General features: G+C 42.8%; 1 protein-coding gene across 1 annotated transcript in view; it reads left to right on the top strand.

Annotated features, from left to right (window-relative positions):
* The window catches only part of fand (Pre-mRNA-splicing factor SYF1 fand), an 87,371-nt gene that overhangs the window by 9,586 nt on the left and 55,585 nt on the right, over positions 1-22,200 (top strand). The window contains exons 5-12 of the mRNA XM_077648234.1: positions 2,395-2,529; positions 3,239-3,403; positions 6,342-6,401; positions 10,894-10,978; positions 18,610-18,682; positions 18,764-18,842; positions 18,968-19,087; positions 22,017-22,117. Coding sequence (XP_077504360.1) covers positions 2,395-2,529; positions 3,239-3,403; positions 6,342-6,401; positions 10,894-10,978; positions 18,610-18,682; positions 18,764-18,842; positions 18,968-19,087; positions 22,017-22,117 — 818 coding nt within the window. The remainder of the gene's footprint in view (positions 1-2,394; positions 2,530-3,238; positions 3,404-6,341; positions 6,402-10,893; positions 10,979-18,609; positions 18,683-18,763; positions 18,843-18,967; positions 19,088-22,016; positions 22,118-22,200) is intronic.

The following is a 22,200-nucleotide window of genomic DNA, read 5'->3' as shown; positions in this document are numbered from 1 at the left end:
CCTACTCCCCGTTGCCTAATTTCCAGCCTTGCTTGAACATCTGGCCTCATACACAGGACCGCATTCCCGAAGGTCAGGCTAGGGACCATCACCCCTTTCCAGATCCCTCTTACCACCTCATACCTATTGTAATTCCACAGTGCCCTATTTTTCATGACAGCTGCATTCCTACTAGCTTTATTCATTACATATTTTTCATGCTCTGTCAGATACTCAACACTGTTATTTATCCACACCCCAAGATACTTGTACTCATTCACTACCTTTAGCACGAACTCCTGTATTCTATGCTCGCCGCCCTCTTCATTAAATGTCATGACTGCAGATTTTTCCTTACTATACTTGAAGCCTAATCTATCTCCCTCTGTACTGCATATGTCTAACAACTTCTGCAGGTCTTCCTTGTTGTCAGCCATTATCACTATATCGTCCGCATATATTAGTCCCGGTAATGTCTGTTTAATCAATTCCCCTTGCTTGAAAAAAGATAGGTTGAAACCTAGTCCGCTCCCCTCTAGCTTGGCCTCCAAACCTTGCAGGTACAACATGAACAACAAAGGGGACAGAGGACATCCTTGTCTAAGCCCCCGCTGTATCTCTACAGGCCCTGATACATTTTTTTCCCATTTTATGAGCACTCTGTTACCTCTATATATATCTTTTAAAAGATTAATTACTCCATTAACAGCGCCATCTATGAAATGTGGCACGAAACTTTTTTACTGCTGGCGCCATCTCGTGAGCTCGACTCAAAATTAAAACTCGTTTTGCGCCGCGCAGTTTGAAAAAAGCGACGGGATGAAGATGCTCCGCGCTGTTACCGCTGACTCGTAATCAATAAATTTTGGGGTGCTGTCTACAAAATAGACCAAAAATTAACACTTTTTCACCTTTATTTCTCGAAAAAAGGCTCGTTAAATCGGGACAGATCACGGAATCGGTTTCGTTATTTCGGGTTAGTCAAAGCATTGAACCCTATGGGCGTCTGAGGGGAATTAGGATACCTTCGTTAAATCGAGATTTTCGTTAAATCGGGTTTCGTTAAATCTAGTTTTGACTGTATGTAGTGTGTATAAGGGAACCTCTTTAATTCAGACTTGAAGGGGGATTGAAAACTTCTAGTCAAGTGGAATTCAAGCTAAAAGGGAGCCTCTTTAACATCCTCTTTAACAGAAGGGCTAATATTCTCCACAGTGTCACGCATAGTGCACACGTGGTTGCGAGCTGGCAATGTTATCGGACATATACGTGCTGAGTTCTTTCATCCGCTATGCGAAGATGCAGCAGCAAAGTACATGGGAGGCATATGGTTTCATGGAGACAGCGAATGGAAGAAAATGGCGATGCTTTTCAAGGCGAGAAGTTCATACCTGCGACAAAATGCACCACAGCCCCAACTTGCAACAGCATGCACTTTGATGGCAAGCAAAACGCCTTCCATTATACGCAAGCCGCAGCAGTGTTCATACAATAAAGTATATATTGCCGGTTTTGAGATTGCTTTTCGTTCAGCCATTGGTCGGTTCTTTCTTATCTCTGTCGCCATCTTTGCCTTGCGCAGCGCAGTTCCTGCAGCGGCAGGTCCACTTTCGCGTCTGAACTTTGTCCTAGCCGTCGCGTTCGTCCGCGTCATGCCGACGGCAGTACAGCTGCCGAACACAGCGCTCATGAAAGTGGTCACTGCCCGCCGTCCGTGCACACATTGCACAGTGATATTTTTAGTCAAGTGAAGCATCAGAATGTGCGCAAAACTGATTATCTCTTCCCCTACCATACTGGCAATTAGAAGTTCACTTAAAGTTGCATCCCTAGAGAGTCTGAAAAATCGGTGATCGACTGCAGTTCTACTGTAGAAACAACATGTAGTGTTAGTGATTGAATAAAAATGTCTATACTTTTTATCTGCATATATAAATGCAGGCTGTTTGTAAGCTAAGAGATGTTGTAACTTGGAAAACGGAAATGCTTCTGTCACTTATGCCCCCATACTCTAGTTAATGTTCCTTGATTTAATTCAATTTTGCAAGTTGTACTGAACAGTGTCCTTGGGAACCATTGAAGCGGAACTTTCTGTAAAAGTTTAAGTCCAAGAGATGAGTTCATTCCCACGCTTACTTCGTGTAAACCATGTAAATGTGCACTCTGGAAAAATGGAAATAGATGAAGTTACCTAGAGTGCCAGCGAGAACTATGTAATGTGTTGCTAAATTAAATTGCACAGTGTACCTGTTGTAATGTCACTTTGAATTGAGTAAGAAACAGCCACTGCAGGCATTTGTTGATATTCTGTTTGATTGTGGCTTGGCGCCATGGTGCTAATTTCTCTGATCCTGACTTGATAAGTGTAATGCTTGTGCGATTGTGATTCTAAAGCTGTCTACCTTTTTGCTGTAGTTGTGCCCAGAGAATGCCGAGGAATTTGTCGAGTATTTGACTCGCATTGGCCGCTTGGATGATTCAGCTGTACTACTGGCTGACATTGTCAACAAGGAAGACTTCGTCTCCAAGGAGGGAAAATCTAAGCATCAGGTGGGATAAATTAAATGTAAGCGTTGATTAGTGGTGGTTGTGTTGAAGGATTCACACTTGATAAGTGACGTTCAGTGCATTTGGTGTAGTTGGGGAAAGCTCTTCCCTGGCCTGTTTGCAATGATGACTGTTTGAACGAAGATCGTAGCATTGAGACAGCACGCATAAAAGGTGAGGACTGGATGGGTGACTTCCTGTCCTCGCACCCATCCTGTCCTCGCCTTTTCTGTGTGCTGTCTCAATGTTGCGATCTTTGTTCACACAGTATGTTTGACCAACTGGCCCATAGTATTCTTTGTTAAATTGCTACGATTACTACAGTAAGAGAAGTTTCAAAAAGTTAGTATTACAAATAGTTACTTGTAAACTAATTTTGGGAACATTGTTTACTCACTGTATGAAAAACTATGGACTAAAATGAAATATATATTACACAGAGGCTCACTTTTTGATATCTATGTTTCTACATTTATGGTAAGTGTACTGCATACTTTTATCACTTTTGTATGCTAATGGTGCTAACATATGTTTTGTGTGAAAGACTGACAGATTTAGAGAACTCTGACTGAGCAGTTAGTATGAAAAACGTATTGTTTCCTGGGCATAAAATATGTTATGAATGCTACCTGATATCATTTGCACAGTAATATTATTGAATGTGTAATATATTTTTTGTAATGATCTGTTAAATCATTGTTTTCTATTTCAGTTGTGGAATGAGCTTTGCGATTTGATTTCCAAGAACCCAGACAAGGTGCACTCACTCAAAGTGGATGCCATTATTCGAGGTGGCCTTCGCCGTTACACGGACCAGATTGGCCAGCTGTGGAATTCCCTGGCTGACTACTACATTCGTGCAGGACTGTTCGAGAGGGTGCGTTACAGCTGCAGGAAGCGCTGTTTTAGTTATAAACCCTGTAGAGGTGAGGTATAAAAGAGGGGTCTTGTGGACAAATTGCAAATCTGTTTTCAAGAAAGATAAGCTGCAACACAAGTAGGGGTATGCAGCTCAAAATTTTGACATTGAAGGTGTTCTTGTAACTTCTCGTATTGGATCAAATGGAAAATCCACCCTTTTTCTTTGTCAGGTCGTAATACAGAGTACTGTTCAGGAGTGTCCTTAGTAGTTGTAATCGAATGTGAAGGTTGTGTATACAGGTGCAGTTCTGAGTAAAGTTTTGTTTCTGTGTATCACTAGAATTGCTTTTTTAGTATACTTGCAGCTTAAATAGCTACCTCCTCATTTGACGAGGAATGTTTATCATGCTACTATCATCAGTTGTTTTGTGCACTGCGTTATCCACTAGCTATTTTAAAGGTAAAAAATAGCATGCAAAAAATGCACAGTGGGTCCTGTAGGACATGGAGGTTCTTGCATTTTCGCAGCTTACATAAAGTGTGAGGCACATGAACTGTGTATGGAAAAAAACTATTGATTAAGCTATTATGAGCCTGTTCTTTACTAAAGGAGTACAGGAACCATGTTTGTTTTCTTTGGTGTGTTGTGCAAGACATTAGTATGCATGGATAACCACGCAAAATTCGCCTGCGCCGAGCAAATAATTTACACAATCAGTCTCGGATATATCAAATTCAGTTCCATTTTGATAATTTGTTACATAAAATATGTCAGTAGGTAAGCTTGTCTAACCTAGAAGCAAAAGTAGGGTGCCTGTGCAGCAAGCCTAGAATGCTACACATCAAATCCAGAGTGATCAGTGCTTTGGAAGTAGCCACCGCTAATTGACTGCAAATACAGCAGTTTCACATTACAATGAAGGTAGAGTTGGTTTCTACAATGTGTTAAGCAGTGAAGTGTGCAGATAAACAGGCCAGACAAGAGCTGCTGTGCGCCAGCAGCTGAAGCTGATGTTTAATTTAATTAGATCCAAGTTCTTCCTTTGCCTATGGACTCTGTAATCATGGAACATGGCACCGTGAATGCAGTGGGGAAAACACACGGCATCACTCTAATCACAAACCTGAGCGCACCGTGCCAACTGCACCACCGCATCAAAACCAATTCACCTCTGACATAGTTTCCCCTTCCTCCTTGGTCACCGTTCGCACTCAATCGCAAACCTCCATTCCCCTTGTCTTACTGTTTTATGGCTTCTTCATGTGGCTGGCATGCCACCAGATGCCTATGGCCACATGCAATGTGGCTCCGCACGCACGCTGCCAAAATTGGTGTCAACGCACGTATCTTGCTTACAAAATTACTTGTATATTGCTTTTTGTTTTTTCCGGTGGGAGGGGTCTTTTTGTGATTAAAACACAGTATGCCATCAGTAGAGGCCAACTTGGATTTGTCCTCAGTCTCTCTTTAAAGGGGCTGCGAAACACTGCTTGAACGGATGCCGGTTACACTTCAGATGGATTCTTTATGTCGCTCAGATGCTGACTCAAAAAGAATTACGAGAATCGATGCATAGGAACGGGAGTTATTCAACGAAGAAATTTCAAATTACAAGCAAACAAAATGCTGCTCTCAACTCGATTTTCGCGCAGCTTCCCATTACAATTTCACTCTCCCAATGACGACATTTAGTGTGACCAATCAAAACAGCCTATCTGAGTACGTGGCGGAAGTTTGCACTCCATGGTTGCCTGTTCTCTGTAACTCATTTATGCCAAGGCTGGCAGCGCCGTTTGCATGGTTACAACAATCATGTGAACGCCCAGCTGACCCAGCAATGCTTCATCGTCACGTCGACGGTGCAGAACGGAACACTGATCAGGGACGTTCTCTTACTTATGGATCCAAACTCGAGCGCGAGATACTGCGACGGTGTAACAGCCTGCGCAAGATATCAGATACATTTAGCATAGCGCGTACCGCTACTGCTTACCGCCAACCATCGCCCGTCGCTGCTAGCACGCTGGTTGATCACGGCGAGCAAGGAGCACGCGCTGTTGACGGGAACGTGGCGCCATCTGGCGCCGCCGCCCGGTGATCCTCCACAAGCTGACGATGCGCACTCCCCGCTAAATGTGAAACGAACACATCCTTCCTTGGGACCGAAACGAACGCTCATATAGAGTTCAATGGCTCGATCGGATCGACTCTGCTAAGCCACTCTCAGATACATAGAGAGCAGTGTTGAGTGCTAGGTCGTAGGATGTTGACGGAGAGGTGCAAAGTCCTTCGATGCAAAAAGTAGCCAGAGCCTCTGGTGGCGTATTTTTGTTTTATTTGCTTTACAGTGCTTTTATCTAGGGCAAACAAGTTGGTTTTGTTAATGTAATATAAAACGCAAAAACTTGTCAAAACGTTTCTCTAGTTATTAACACAATTTGCAGTATATTTACTCTTTGTCCAATCATCAAGTTCCCACCAAGTGATGTCATATCCGCTGCTAAAAACCGCCACTGTACGGTGACATCGTCAGCGCCACGAATTTGTTTTTGCGAGCTAATTAAAATATTAAAAACCGCAGTATACGCGGTACGACCGATGCTAATAGCATCGCTATAACTCATTCTATGCAACCAACAGGCAAAACAATGCACTGAAAATGTGTTTCGGGGCCCCTTTAAGCTGCTGTGCTTGCACCATTTTGATTACAACATTGAAGAGTGTGTTGGGGAAAGTTTTAGTGTTTCATTGCATGCAGTCCCCTTTGATTAAAAATTAAGAACGATAACTGTTAGTTTACTGATTTACAGGGTATGAAATTCATTTTCTTTTAGCTGTGTACACTTTATGCTGTGTTTTACTCTAGTCTTAACTGGTTCTCAAGGTATATGCTCCTGAAGGTGTTCTATCATTTTCTGAACATGACTTTTGCACATATCCTTTTTTTGCATAGGCAAGAGACATTTATGAAGAGGCAATCCAGACAGTCCTTACGGTCAGAGACTTCACTCAGGTAAATATGCACGTTTGTTTCCTTCTATTGTTTTGAAGCCTCAAAACTCTCTCAAGTTTGTGTATGCATGCAAGGCTCCATGGTTCCTTGGAGCTTGCTTGGGCTGTTGTCTGTAATGCCCATGCCTTGCTATGCAGGAAAGTTTTAGGTAGCTATAGCCTTAACCTTGTTATTAGCATTGCTTATGGAACTAGTACCACAAATCCATGTTTTATGTCTTGAAGTAGCAGTGATGATTAGGTTTACTAACATTTGAAGGCTATTTTGAGATTTTGTATGAAATAAATGCTGTGTAGCTGTCATCAGTATCTTGTGATTAACAAAAATGTTATGCCATGTATGTTTAACAGTGAATGAATAACTTAATGCCTTAAGTTTAATAAATGTTGGCCCAAGTACTAGACAGCTGCTGTTAAATCGTAAGCCACGGTGCCACCTGTTACTTTTATGTTGTTTGGACTGTTAGGCTGGGAGTCTCAAAGGTTTTTTTTTTTTCGTTTTCATACTATTAGTCTAAGTTAGGAGCATATGTATGGCTCTTAAGATGAACTTGTCTATGTACCCTTCAGGTGCAGGTTGCTATCAAGGGGCAAAAATTGCTCAAAACTTTATATTTTATAATGGAGCATGCCATGATTGCACAGTAAAAATTCCCATCCTCCCAGATGTGCTTGACACGTTCACTGCAGCAGTGATTTTCGGAGCCCTAATCCCTGTGTGCTGTGGTCCATTGATGGACCACCCTTAAATTTTCTTAGGTGCGGCGTGACCCACCAGTGAGCTATTGGCAATGTGAGCTTCTTTGATCTGCCAGCAGGTGGCCATACATAGTTACCTGGCATGGGCTCGGTGAAAAATCTTAGCTGTCCCGCGGCTTAGCCGTGTCACCTAGTATTCATGGCCACACAGCATGAATAAATGGCATGACTGTCCGGTGACCCAGAACGCAGTGAACGTATCAAGAACTTTCTGTCGAGACCTCGTATCTTCACAGCATGACTGCACACAAGCTTCAGAGTTTTAGTTATACTGATTTTTCATCACTTTTGTCAGGAAAACGCATTATGTAAACAAATCAGCCCATTTTTTGCAATATTATGTGCTCATCTTTGCAAAACACGCAAAATAAAATGCGTGCTGACAACAGCAGTATCGGTGCTCCCGTAAAGCGTGCAGGCATCCATCTTGGCAGCAATTTTTTGCATTACTTTCGCATGCCTGGCTTGAAATCGTCGAATGGATGATTGTGCACAGTTCAGCCCTTTTACACAGCATGCACATTTGTGTGCATTTCTCTTTGTGCATGAGGATTTTACAGTAGAGCTCCTCTTTATTAATTTAACTCGCACCAGTAAGAATCTTTACTGAATCAGTTGCTGATGGGACACTCTTTGGAAATTAATTGGCTACTTATTGAACATAAATTGATGGTTTAAAACAAAAAGTACTCAACCTTTTATCGTGATGTTATCATCCCTTTATGTGACAAAATTTATTTTCAGTTATCACATTTTATGTTATCGTGTTTTCGATTTCATTTGTCTTGTGGAAGTACTGCATGTGCACAAATGCAACGCAGCCACGAATACGTATAACGCTAGTTTGATTCCACTTAAAGACCCAAGGATTTTCGTGTCGTCTTCCTTAGCCTTGGCGTCATTTGAGAGGCAATAGTTCAGAAACGCGCACAACACAGTCAAGCGCAGCAAAATCGCCCACACAGTGCCGCCACTTCCCCGTGTTTCACGCTGCCCTACTGTGAACGTTCACCCTTTTCTTCCCTTCCCTACCCATTCCTGCCTTTCTGCTCTTTGTACAGACTGAGGACGGAGCAGCGTCTTTACATCAAACTTTGCGCAGAGTCCCAAAGGGTAGGGTGCTAAGCCCAACTCTCTTTAACATTGTTCTTATCAGCCTGGTCTGCTTACTGCCGCAATCTGCTGAAATCTTAATCTAAGCGGACGGTATCTCTATTTGGGCTTCAAGTGTGACTTGGCCCCAAGTTCGTGCGAGACTTCAGAAGGCAGCGTCTATATTGGCGTCTTACCTTCGTCTGCAGGGCCTCAGTATTTTGACATAGAAGTGTTCACGTGTGGCGTTCACATGCAAAACATTGTCACGTACGCCATATGCATCAGTGGCAAAGCTGTTCCATTCGAGAGAAGCCTTGGTGCATTCCTAGACAGGAATCTATCGTGGCGCCCTCATCTACACAACATAAGAAAGAGACTGATGGCAATTGTCCATGTCCTTTCCTTCCTCGGGAGAAAGTCCTTGGGCGTACCGGTGCACTCAGTGCTACAACTGTACCTTTCACTATTCCTGGGCTACTTGCGGCGCAGCTTTCCAATATTCAGTAACATAAGAAAGACAAACGTCTGGACTTTACGAAGTGTGCAAGTGCAAGCTCTCCGTACCTGCTTTGGACTGCCTAAATGTGCCTCTACAGCAGCAACTGTTGTTTTTGTCCAGGAACATCCAAATACTACATACATTGTTGTTGACACCATGAGAGCCGATATTCGGCACTTCACACGGGTCCCCTGTCATCATCTCTCAACTCTACCGGTAATTAGGCCGCATACTGCATTCGTCAGTCATTTATGCTTATCGCACCTATCTTGCATCGCAATTCACCCTTACCTCAAGACCGTGCTCGCCCTTACGGAGTCTACATAAACCTTGGGTGCACCTTTCTATTCCTGGGAAGAAAGCTGGCGTATCATTGGCTGCTCTTAAACAGATCATGTTGGAACATCTGCATTTTAACCACAGGCACCGCATTCATGCATGCACAGATGGCTCAGTCAACTCAACCAGTTCTGCGGGGTCTGTGGTGATCCCGGTGAGGTCCATCTTGATGAGGTGAAGATGACCTACCATGCTTCCTCTACTGTTGCAGAGCTAGCTGCCCTTCGAGCTGCACTTGAGTTCATCAGCCAACAACCTCCACATGAATGGTTAGTTTTCACTGATTCCAAAGCATCCTTTCAAGGCCTGCAAGCTGCTCTACACCACAAGTCGCATGAACATCTGGCTGCAGAGATTCGTGAGGTGTACTACTGCACTGTACCGAACGTTCATGACATCATTTTTCAATGGCTGCCAGGACACTGCGGTATCAAAGGAAACAGCCACGCGGGTGATGCTGCCCGATCTGCCCACAGTGCCAGACTTCAAGTCTGTATTCCTATATCAACAGTTGATGCAGTGTGGGAGCTATGCAGGTTGGCACTGGAGCTCACACTGTCTGCGTGGAACACTGGCCAGTTTTTCAACTGTTGCCTCAGGGCATTGGATCCTGGACTGTGCCTTTGTCTTCTCCACAGTACGCCGTGTCGTGAAGCTTGCTGTCTTCGGCTCGGTGTTGCATTTACAAAGGAATATTCGTTCTGTATTGGGATGGCTGACAGCCCTGCTTGTGAATGATGTGGCTGCGAAGAGACAAGTGCACATCTCCAGTGTGAGCGCCCTGCTTTGGAGACCGAAAGAAATACATTTCATTGTGCCCTGGACGGCCTCGATCCTCACCCTTTTACAGAGGATAAGATCATAGGTCCATGGACTCAGCAGTCACCTGCCCTCAAGGCCTCCAAGGCACTGTTTTGCTTCCTGAGAGTGACTGGCTTGAGGCACCAGTTGTGACTGTGCCCCTTGCCTTCGCTCTCTTTCCCTTTTCAATCCCCTCATCCTCTTCCCCAGTGCAGGGTAGCCAACCAGAACACCCTTCTGGTTAACATCCCTGCCTGCCCTCTTCCTCTTTATCTCTCTTTCTCTGTGTACTGCCTTTGCTTTCTCAGCAGTCTGCGTCGCCTTCTTTCTAGGTGCATAGTCAGCTTTACTTTTTTTTTTCCGTGCGCACCATGCACTTCGCTTCACAGCTCTCGATAATAATGGTGAGGCCATCTTGAAGAGGGCCGCTTTATCATCTTCGCTATTTATTTGCCTTTGAATGTTGCCCTCGCGATCCTATACTTCGCGTGCGCTGTAATGTCATCATTCTGCAGGAAGTATGTCACCACGGCCACAGGCTCTTTACAGTAGCTGTTTCTTTGAAAAATATTTTTACTATGACCAAAAAAAAAGTCTTCTATTGAAGGCGAAATGGGACCATAATTTCACTTTACTCTAATCTGAGTTAGTACTATAGTGATGCTCTGCCGTACTATGTTGAATTCAAAAATGTGGATGCTGTGCTTGGAGGGGATATAGTTGCTTCCTGCTAGAGGTATTTGCTGCTGCATACTTTACTTGTTAGTGATTGTAAGTGACATTTGCACCTGATGTGTGAGGGCGTTCATGTGAATACGAAGAAAAGTATTGGAAAATGTACTGCATATGTACGCTGTCTTAGCTCAACGGCAACATTATATTTCTTTCATAGTGAAAGTGTATTTGTTTTTATAGGTTTAATCTGAAGCTCATGCTGGTTGGCATTGCACAATTGAAAATTAATGGTAGCAATATATGATTGGACTGTTGAATTTTGCAGGTGTTTGATGCCTATGCCCAGTTTGAAGAAAGTGTTCTCTGTGCTAAAATGGAAGAATCTAGCAAAACAAAGCCCAGTCAAGAAAGTAAGTGCAAATTTATTTACATGATTGAAAAGAAGTATGACCGAATCATTTTCATCATCGGTGTACAGTGTACTTCTTTTAGTTCAGACATCTGGCTTATTGGAACTGATGTTTTGCTGCTATCAAAATCAAGCATTAGAGTAGAGGTAGAGGTGTGAAAATATCATATTTATGGTTGCTAAGCGAATATGAATATAAAAATTGGTTGCAAATCAAGTATTTTCAGATAATTTCAAATTTCAGTAGCAAATCAAGTATTTTCAGATAATTTCAAATTTCAGTATAGCTATTTTCAACTAAAGACAAATGTTTTTTCACAAAATACAGATACGAAAAGAAACAGTGGTATTAAATTTTTTTTTCCTCTCATAATCAGTATAATATACTATACCTGTAAGGTAAAGGGCACTGCTGGGGAAACCAAACAATATGGCTTGCAAAACAGACACAAGAGCGGGATCAGATCCTGAGTTGCAACGTGAGCAGGGGCCATCTCTCCCACATTCCATCCTGATGCTTAAAGGTAAAGCGCCAGTTGTGGAATGCCGACCCAGGTGCAGCGTTCATTATGATATGTAGCCCATTTAGCCCTCGCAATCGGTTTCGCCATACCGCAAGACCCGTGATGGACACGAGTACAGCCGCGAACCAAAGGTGCTGAAAATAAACCACGCTGTTAGATGTCCGAGCGTATGAGTTGTGCCACACACGGTGCGATTGCGTGGGTTGTCTTCGAGGTTAATGTTTCTGTCATACACCTTTTTCTGCTCCTCTGTGGCCTAAGGTTTGCAGTTTCTAGATTCCAATTGACAAAAGTAGAAAACGATCAAAGTGGGTGCGGCGAGAAAACCATGGCTGTGCTCACGGGCCACAACTTTGCCCTTTCCGCTATCTTCCATATTCCGGCTGGTTCCGTGCATGCCACTAGTGCCTTGTCTCTTGTTGTAGTCATCTTAAATAAGCGCATCGCTGCCAGTCAGGTTCACAGCCAGTTGTCGACTGCATCGTGGCACAACGCAATGATGTGTCACGTGGTACTGCACTTAGCTTTTTGCATTGGCACGGCTCTCGACGGCAGTCTGCGCATTGATTTTATGCAAGGCCTGGCATTATCGCGGGCTTCTATCTTGTGCTGGCAGTCTGAAAGGGCAAGTTTACTTGTATGTAGAAGAAGAGCGAGTTGGGCGAGTTGGTATCGGTTCATTATGAAACAACAGCATGAATAAGGACGGGGACAAAAGTGAAGACAACACAGTGAGCGCCAACTCTCGACTAACTTTATTTGACTTGAAATGCAATTTAGATACTCATGAGCGGAGGAAGAAAGAGTGTACTGTCATAGATAACAAACAGCAAATCCACTGGGCCTTCAGCTTGTGTCCAGGAATGCAAACTTATTACCTGTAAGAACTATTGTGGCCTTGCTGATGCATGTACCCCGGTTCTTTGCGATACGGCATGATTCCACAACCTCTCGCGTGTCTTATTCCTGTGTTTGTACCATACTGTTGCTGAGTTGAATAAGGGTGAGCACTTGATGCATGTGAGACAGTGCTTGACAAATGCAAAATACTGCTGTATGGAAACCTCATGCTATATCGCCATGAGTTTAGATGAACAGGAAATGCGAAATTTCTTAATGTTTAGGAGGTTCGAGTAGTGAAAGTGCGGTGCGAATCGAATAGGACATGCTGTTTGTTAGCTATTCGAAGTTCTGAATATTCGCACACACCTTTTAAAAGGCTTACTTCATGCATTGCATAATTCGAGCATTTTTTCAGTTTCTTTTGAGTTCAGAGAATCGACTATAGTTTTAATGCAGACTGTGCTGATAATGTGGGAACAGGTTTTCACCTGCATTTTGGTGTTTGTATTAGATGGGCACAATTTTTGGTACATTGTATGAGAGAGAATGAAGAACGATGTATATTTCATAGGAGTGAAAACAGCCAGAATGCTAACACACAACCATGTATATAAGTTACAACTAGCTGGAAAAAGGGATGAAATATGTGATTGCAGGCCTAGCATTAAAACATATTTGTGAAGCTGTTTGAGAAATAAAGAGAATACTTCAAGCAGCCATAGATATATAACCAGTGAGTGTATGCAAGTGTAGTGTAAAGCTCTTGTTTATCTTGTGCCTACTACAGAACTTGAAAACCTCTTTCCTTTTTCGTTGCTTTTCTCCATTGCTGTTGGGTGCTGGTGACACCCGTGGTGGGCTCTCTCTGCTTAGGTTGGTGTGGCCAGTTATTCAGAGATTATGAACATTCAAAAAATTTCATTTTAACACAAAAGTTTGTTCATGCCTGTGGATTTTGTCATAACTTTTTAAATATAGTACTGTGTTGGTAAGTTGGAGGCCATTGTCAGGTGCTAGTTGGGTGGGCATGTATGTGCAGTGCCATGGTTTCCAGAAGTGCTATTGGTGGCTAACTGCGGCATTTATTGCTTGATACAGCTCATCTAGAGTGGTACAATGGGCCCCTTGGTAGGTATCTATGAGGGAACGTCCAGAAGTTTGTGGATTTTGGTTGATAAATAAATGGAAGAGAAATTTGAATTGTCAAAAGAAAGCCTATTCATCCAACATATCTTGACTTATTCACTGCTAATGTGAATGCATTTCTTCGTGTGACAGATTTATTTTTTATAATATGCTTCGAAATTACGCTTTTATAACTTTTGCAATTCACTGTTCTCAACAGCAGTGGCCCTATTTCTGTCAGTATGCAGCTTTTCGCAGAGCAGGGGCTTGCAACTGTCACAAGGAGCAGAATCCGGGAAATAATTGATGGCTTCAGCATTTTGTTGCCAGAGGATTCATGTTGGATGCTTGGAGTTTGTCGTCTTACTTCCCAAGGTGGAGGAGTTTCTCGTGTTGAAGTTGGCGTGTATTGATAGGATACCAGCTCCTAACTGCAAAAAGACCACAAAGTTCTCGTAAGGTAGAAAAGAGCAAGAACTGAAATATGGGTATTGATGCCGTAGGTCAGCCTCACAAGCACAATGACAAAATAGCCGAAAAAATGACACTGACTTCTGAGCCTAACAAACAGACATGAAGGTTGTGTGTTTGATCGATATTGAAGTTTATGTTCAATCCCCAGTGCCGCCGTGTACACACCAATGATACAATGGGTACAAGCTTTCTCCCTGCCTGATGCTTGGCTTATTCAGGGTGAAATGCTTGGGAAATGGGTCTTTGACCCCACCTTGAGGAAACGAAAAATGCCTTGTGTTATGGTGCTCTTTGGCCGCAGATGCCCTTAAAAATTCACTGTTATTTATTGAAGTATATAAGTTTTGTTTGGAAGCTTCTAGTGCACTTTTATCACACGAGCAAGATGGAAAAGACAACCTGAATGTTGGAAGCCAAAGAAAACCTATACTTGGCAGCGCAACAGGCTGCCAGCCAAGTTTCGGTATGATTTGGTTTTTCACGGCTATGCGCTTTGCGTGCCCACATGGTTTCGTTTTTGACGCACTTCGATTTACAGGCACGGATTAGCAGAGGAACTCCATGCATGCCCCTCTAAGGGGTTCTCAGACGAAGTTCATCGAGCGGCATGCACCTGCAACGAGGAAAATGCCTGTGGCTAGCTAATGTTACCAAACACACCACTCGGCTCCAGCTGAAAAAGTCCATCGGTTTCAGTTGGGATTCCAACTGCTATTAAGTGGAACCAATTGGAGTTACTGGGTTCCAATTGGCAGCAGCTTGTCTAACTGGTTTTGCCAACTGACGTTAACTGGAACCAGTTGGAGTCACTGTGTTCCAATTGGCTGGCTTGTCCAACTGGATAAATTCAATTGGTTCTTGAGATTCCAGTGAGTTACAGAGGTTTCAGGAGGTCAGTGTCACAGCTACACATTGCTTATTATTGACATACAACAGTGAACTAAAGAGGTTTCTGTTAAAAAGATATTAGCGGCTTTACCTGCTGAATTGTTTTCATCATTCCACCACCACCGCAGGCGTGAGTAAATGAAATAATTTCTCTCAGCGGACAAGTGTTACTGGCTCCAGCAGGAGGGTCCCATTAATGAAGTATATAAGTGGAAGCAAAAGTGAATTCTGTGGATATGTATTGAGCTTATGTTCCTTGTGTGTGATGCTTTTGTGATGGTTTGTTTGGCTTCGCTTCCCAAACCGTGCAATTCTCATAATTTCAGTTTCCCTGTAAAATGTTGGCACAAGGCAGAATGTTCCCCAGTGGTCCTGGGAAAAAAATCTAATTGGTTCCAGTTGGAACAGATTGATTTTTGACGGCACTGAGACCAATTGGAAGTGCGTCCAATTGGTGTTCGAAAACCTAACGGGTCCCAATTGGGGAAAACTCCAATTGGAACCAGTGGACTTTCTCAGCTGGGGCATGTTCGCTTTGTCAACAAACCAAGATGCTGGCCTGCATAACGAGCACGACTATTATTACAGAATTTAAATTTGTCCTTATATACCAGTCTCTGCTCATCAATCGTGATGGTGGCTCGGCGGTAACAGCGACAGTGTCAGCAACTGTGCCAGACCCGCACCCTCAGCCCTCAAAAGCATCACACACTGTGTGCGTTTGAGGTTGCTGAAGTGCAGGCTGTAGTTCTCTGTGACAGTATTTTTGTTGGAATCAGGATCAGGATCCATCGTAATGCTGGTGCAAACGTAAATGAAGCGATGATGGCTGATAGAGGCCTTCAACATCCGGCTGGCAGTTATCATTTGAGCTGCAGCTAGGCTGCACTGCTCACTGCCAGTAGTCACAGAGTCCTTGTTTATGCCAATATATGTCACTTTTCGGCTGCTTCATCAAAGTTTGAACCAAGGTGGAGAGAAAAAGTTTTTCAACTTCGATTTCGAATCTCTTAGCAATGAATGCACCTTTTGCTGCACTATTGGATTTGATTGAGTTGTCCTTTTGAAATTTGATTGAGTTGTTTTTAATGTCCCATAAAGTCTGACGTTTTTGAGATATTGAAAGTATCTACAAGACTTTTTTACACTTTAATACAGTTTTTTTCGCATGAATTTCTCAATGGCAGCACCGATTGCGTCTCTGGTTGATGATCGTGGGCATCCACTGCTTTCTTCAATTTTGGTGTCAAGGTGTCTGTTTTGCAATTGGTGAAACCTCCAAAATACAATGGTCCTAGATGGATCTTCATTCCCAACATGATGTTGAAGGACAAGTCAGTGGGTGGGACTGAGACTACAGTGAAAATGATACAGCATGACTTCGTTTTTGCTTGTTCGAGAGCTTCACATTTGTGCTAATACCAGCTCCATTTTTTTATATTTCTAGTAGGGGTGTGCGAATATTCAAAATTTCAAATACGAATCGAATACATTCGAAAATTGATATTCGTGAATTTTCGAATATTCGAAAATTCCCGAATACTCGCCAGCAATCGTATACTGCGCATACTTTCATAAATTCGACCGTGGCAAAACCACAATATCTGGGCACATTAGCTGATGATCGAGTTAAAAATTCCAGGAAAACAATACAGAGGTCATATCCCCTTCCTTCTCCGCCATTTATCGTGTGGACCGACCGCATCCCGACGCCGCAAGGATTCACCTTGTGAGAATTTCCCCAGGTGGGCTTTTTCACATATCACCTGTGCTGCGAACAAGATAGCCGACGGCCCGCTTCGAGCAATCGCAGCGCAAAATCGCTCTTTTTTTAATCCTTTGGTAATATGTTACATATTTAATGCCCACATCCGAAAAATGCGTCCTGTCGCCTTCAAAGCTCTCCGAGTGTGACTTCCACCATCCCGTTTTGTAAACTACGCTATGCGGAAAAGCCTACTTGCGGAATGCCGCTGGAGCCTCCAGAAGGGGCGTGTCGAGTAGTCACAATAGGGCAAGTGATCCTGTCAAAATCTCGCCTATTGCATGGTGCATTGTAACGTGCACACCTCTTTAACGGGCGTAACGGCAGGCATGGCAACAATCGGAACTCCTCTGTCGCTAGGGCAAAAAAATAGCCTGGCTGCGTAGTTTCGTTTTCTGAGCTTCACCGCTGCCCCGTGGCGACTTCAAATGTCGGCCCGCGCATTCACCGATAGTCCAATCCCAGCTCCGCGCGGCTTATTTTTTTTTCCTTTTTAGAAACCTCCTCGCCGCTCCGATGCCAGTGTGTGTTTCCCGCCCCCTTGCTTGCATTTGTGTTGTTCTTCCAGCACTCCAAAACGGGCGACTCGTCACGGGCTTACAGGTGTTAGCGCGATGTAGCCGCCTCATAAGGCCTTACTGCATCTTCAGCATTTTCGGCAGCTTTTTTTTTTCGTGGGGGCGCGGGCAATTTTATTGAAAGAGGCCTTCGGATGAACCAGGCATTTCTTACGGTCCCTTGAACTCCTAATGAATGAGGTTTAATAGTCATCATGTTATTTTTTTGTTTCCAGTCTTGTCATTTTAGGGATATTGTTTTCCATGACCTCATTATAGTTTGGATACTGTTATGCTGTCTAGTCAAGTAGTATACATTTCTGTGCACATTATGTTTTTTTATATGGTACTGAAGCAGTCTAGTTTTGTTTATTTTAGTTGCAAAGACCATACACTATTTTGAAAAAAAAGAGGGGGCAACAATGTTTGCTTGCTCATCGTTTTCTGAAATTTTTTTGTACTGAACAGATATTTGATATTCGATTCGATATTCGAAGCCATTTTTTCTTCATATTCGTATTCGAAAATTTCAATATTCGCAAACCCTTAATTTCTAGTCTGCATACATACGTGGAAAAACACTGAAGTAATTATACCTGTAAAGCGGCATATAAATATATGAAATATAAAGTCTGACGAAAACTCGTCTGGTCGGGTAGAAGATTCATGTATGAAAAAAGGAACGCCGACCAAAGGGTTGTTGTTTAAAACGAAGACGTTTTAATATGTCAGTTTAAAGCTTGGCAAGGCAAGAAATTCGTGTAGCCAATTGTACTGTCAAAGTTGACTAAATTCTAGACCTCCCCTTCTAGTAGTAATGGTCAAGAATGACTTCTTAGCTAGGCTCTCATTTAGGAGCACTGATGTTAAGTGGTGATTAGCTATTTCACCTTATTTCAACTTCAGTAGCTCTTCACTGCAGTCCACTTTTCTATGTATCCCACTGTAGTGACAGCAGTTAAAAATGATGGTTGGTGGGTGTTTATGCACACTTTCCAATAATGGATTCTCAAGGGCAGTCTATCACATTGCCTGTGAGGAAGCTTTCTCTTAGTGTTTTTTTTTTTTTTTAATGTCCCGCATTCAGAATGGTCTGAATGGAAAGGTCGGTACTCTCACCTCAAGCATATATCACAAATGAATGTCACCTTTTTGAAAACTTAAGTTGGGTTATCCATTTCATCAATAGTGCCACTTCTGTCTTTTTTTGTTATACCTGATATGTTCTATATTGTGGCAGGATTGTCATCGTAGTGCTAGGTGAAGCCAAAGTCACCTGGCAAGTAAATACAAAAGTCACATAAATTCAGTGAAATGTAGTGTTCTTATCAATTTGACATTTTTATTTGCTTAGAAAGCAAACCTTCTTCATTTTTGTTAGAAGGCTTTTCTGCTTAAGTTCCATGGCTTTGTAAATTCGTGCTGCATGAGCTTTGCTTCTTGCATATATTCTCAGGTGACCTTGAGCTTGAGCTGCGGTTGGCGCGCTTTGAGGATCTTATGGATCGACGGCCACTACTGCTAAACAGGTTTGTTGTGTCTGACCATCTGGAGTACCTTCCAGTGCACCTTTCTTCCCCAACTGATCTCTAGCTGTGCTTGCTTTACAGTGTTTTGTTGCGGCAGAACCCCCACAATGTTCATGAGTGGCTGAAAAGAGTGAAGCTCTTTGAAGGAAAACCTAGAGAGGTGAAAAAAATGTTTAATTTTGGCATGTGTTAAGTCGCAACTATTATATTAATCTCTAATACAAAATCAAATCTCATTTCATGATACCATTTTAAAACTTTTTTTTTTGCTATTCTGGGCCCCAGATAATCAACACATTCACAGAAGCTGTTCAAACCATTGACCCCAAGCTGGCGACTGGAAAGCTACATGTCTTGTGGGTGTCTTTTGCCAAGTTCTATGAAGAAAATGACCAGATCGAAGATGTAAGTTTTTAAAAGATATTCGTTTTCTTTTTCAAACCAGAAGCTTTCATAAGCATCTGAGTATCGGTGCTTGAAGAACAAAGCGGCTAGAAATTATCGTTAGCAGGTCATAGAAGACATTACACTTTTGAGCAGCTTAAATATATTTCTCAGAAAATACCTTAATGATGTCATTATTGAAATCAAATCACAAATCTTAGTACTTATCGTATGAAAAATTATTGCATGTTGAATTATAAAAATGATGTGTTATTTGTTTTAAAATTATGATGAAATTTGAACTAAACCAAATGTTAATAATACTTTAATTAGACACAAATCAACTTGAAATATATTTGCAAACAATGTAGGGGCAGTGAAGTATGGCAGGCTATGCAAGCAAGAGCTTGATCCTGCCCTTTTATCGATGCTTTGAAAAACAGTGTTTTTATGAACATTAGTGGTGATACTAGTGTTCGCGCTATGGCTTATCATTTAGTACATAAAGCACTATATGCTTTGCGGCTCACACATTCATGATGCCATGTGGTAGTTTTAGTAGTGTGTAGCACTTCTAGCCGCAATCACGGATTTTGCCGATTTCTGTCTGAGGCCGCTCTCTCTCTCTTTCTCCGCGAACTTGAAGCGCTAAAAAGAAGGTGGTGACGCACGCGTCATGCAGTGCAATGAGGAGGCGGAGCGGCCGCACAGCTGCAGCCAATGAGAGAGTGGCGCGTATCACAGTTGTGGTTGTAGCGGCCGTCACCGGGCAGTGTTGTACAAGTGCGTTTTATCTGGACTGAGCTAGTCGCTCGCGTGCCTATAACTATGGCCTCTCTCCCCTCGCATCAGTCACCCCTCAGCCTTCACGGACAGCAGACGTGTTTTGCGCGGTGCTCCCTAGACCTCGGCTCTGCGTCGCTCGCCACATCGTGAAGCAGGTTGTGCTCACCCCTGTGCCTTAAAGGGTGCTCGTCTTCAAGCGCACTTCCTTGCTCTTCAATTACCTTTCTTCACCCCGGGGGCCTTCTTTCACTGCTCTAGATGTGGCGATGCCGAAACTCTAGAGCATTGGCTTTGCTCATGCCTTGCATTCTCCTTGTATATCTCTCTTTCTGTCCGCTCTTTACTGATTCTTTCTCTGCCCCTTATAATCCCACCTTTAATACCAAAGCAAAGTGTAAAAATGCATTGAAAAGTATAGCAGGGGTAAGCAGTGCTAGCGAACCTACTTTGCATTTGATTAGCTATGCAAATCGGCTGTAATTTTTTTTTTCTGGAAGTTTATTCCGCCTTTTCAGTACTGAAGCAGTGCTCAAGTACTCATATGAATTGTTGAACATTAAAAAACAAGTAAAAATTGACTAAATAAAAAGAATCTTTGTGGGTGTTGAAATAAATTCTTGTTCAGTTTGCCATAATGTAATACACAATACTTACATCAACCTTTATGCTATTCATTAGTTTTTATTGTACTGAATGGTTATTAGAACAATGAAATTAGCAAGTGACATTAGTTTTCATGTAATGTTTCATTTTTGTTTTATGATACTGTGCAATTTTTCATTTATACCTTGACGCACAACTAAAGAGTGAACAGAATGGCAGGAAAACAAGCCGCTGCGGTGGCTGAGTGGTTATGGCGCTCGGCTGCCGGCCCGAAAGACGCGGGTTCGATGCCGGCCGCGGCGGTCGAATTTCGATGGAGGCGAAATTCTAGAGGCTCGTGTACTGTGCGATGTCAGTGCACGTTAAAGAACCCCAGGTGGTCGAAATTTCCAGAGCCCTTCACTACGGCGTCTCTCATAGCCTGAGTTGCTTTGGGACGTTAAACCCCTATAAACCAAATCAAACCAAAGGCAGGAAAACGGTATAGCTAAGTCCGTTTTCAGAAAACAAGGAAAGAACTGTCGCACACTGCATAGTCAAACCTATGATTCAAGGTTAAAACAATATGTTCTGTTGAGATGTCATTCATGATGGTATACCTTGTTATTACCATCAGATTTTTTTTTTTTTTTTCCCAAGCGTAACAATCTCAAAAGAACTGTTTGGCATATATATCTTTCCACACCACAAGCTGGTTCCTTAGTGTTTATAGTGGCTTCAAATTCTAACTGTGAGTAGGTAGTCTTGACATTATGTGACAAAGCTCTATACTACTATGTCTACAAAGCTTGCAGACTCACCTTCATTTGCCTAGTGTCTGGTTGAAACTCTCCAAAAGTCCCTGCTGTTTAATGGGCCATAAATTTTAGTCATGCTAATTAAAATGAAGCCCAGGTGGCATAGGGCATTTCTGTCCACATGCTTGCCTCTCCACCCATGCATAGCTCCAACACACTGCTCCCTAATGTGATCGTGGTCACTGTAAGTAACATTGGTGTCCTGACAGACTTGAACGCATGCATACACATAAGTGACTGAATTTGCATGTGAAAATTATATGACTAGGTGACATTTGCAGCATAATTAAAAGCAACCATCAGTAACTTGACTGTGAATGGCTCGGCAACAAATCATTTTTGGTTGAAAGACTCGGGAGGCACACATGCCTCAGGATGCCTATCAGCATGTTGATCTCTTCACGCGAGCTGCTTGTGTTGTATTCTAGCCAGGTATGAAACATACAGCAATACAAACACCTGTCAACCAGTGCATAATTTTGCCAGGCCAGTGGTGATTTGAGCATATCACTTGAAAGCCCACCATGGAAGTCCACCTTACATACGATCTATAAGCATGCTTTGTCCACTTGCTGCATACTGCAGAGTGTACTGAACAAATGCCCCGGGACCTTCACGTTCATGACGAGTGTGCCTGACTGTTGTGTGATTAGGAGCTGTAGTCATTTATTTTCATGTCTGCCTCATGAAGAAAATTTCTCTATGTAAGTGATTTTCATTGAATGGTAGTTTGATCCAAGTCAGCCCTTTCTTTCTTATTGAAGGCCCGAATCATCTTTGAAAAAGCGACACAAGTACCTTTCACAAAGGTGGAAGACCTTGCTCATGTGTGGTGTGAGTGGGCAGAGATGGAACTACGGCATGAGTAAGTGATTTTTACCTCAGCAATATTTCTTGCGAGTGTGACTTCCTTTCTTTGTTTCTCATAAAACACATTGGCTGGTGTGG

The sequence above is a fragment of the Amblyomma americanum genome, chromosome 1, assembly GCF_052857255.1.
Source record: "Amblyomma americanum isolate KBUSLIRL-KWMA chromosome 1, ASM5285725v1, whole genome shotgun sequence".
Taxonomy (NCBI): Eukaryota; Metazoa; Arthropoda; class Arachnida; order Ixodida; family Ixodidae; genus Amblyomma; species Amblyomma americanum.
This window is presented reverse-complemented; position numbering and strand designations above follow the sequence as displayed.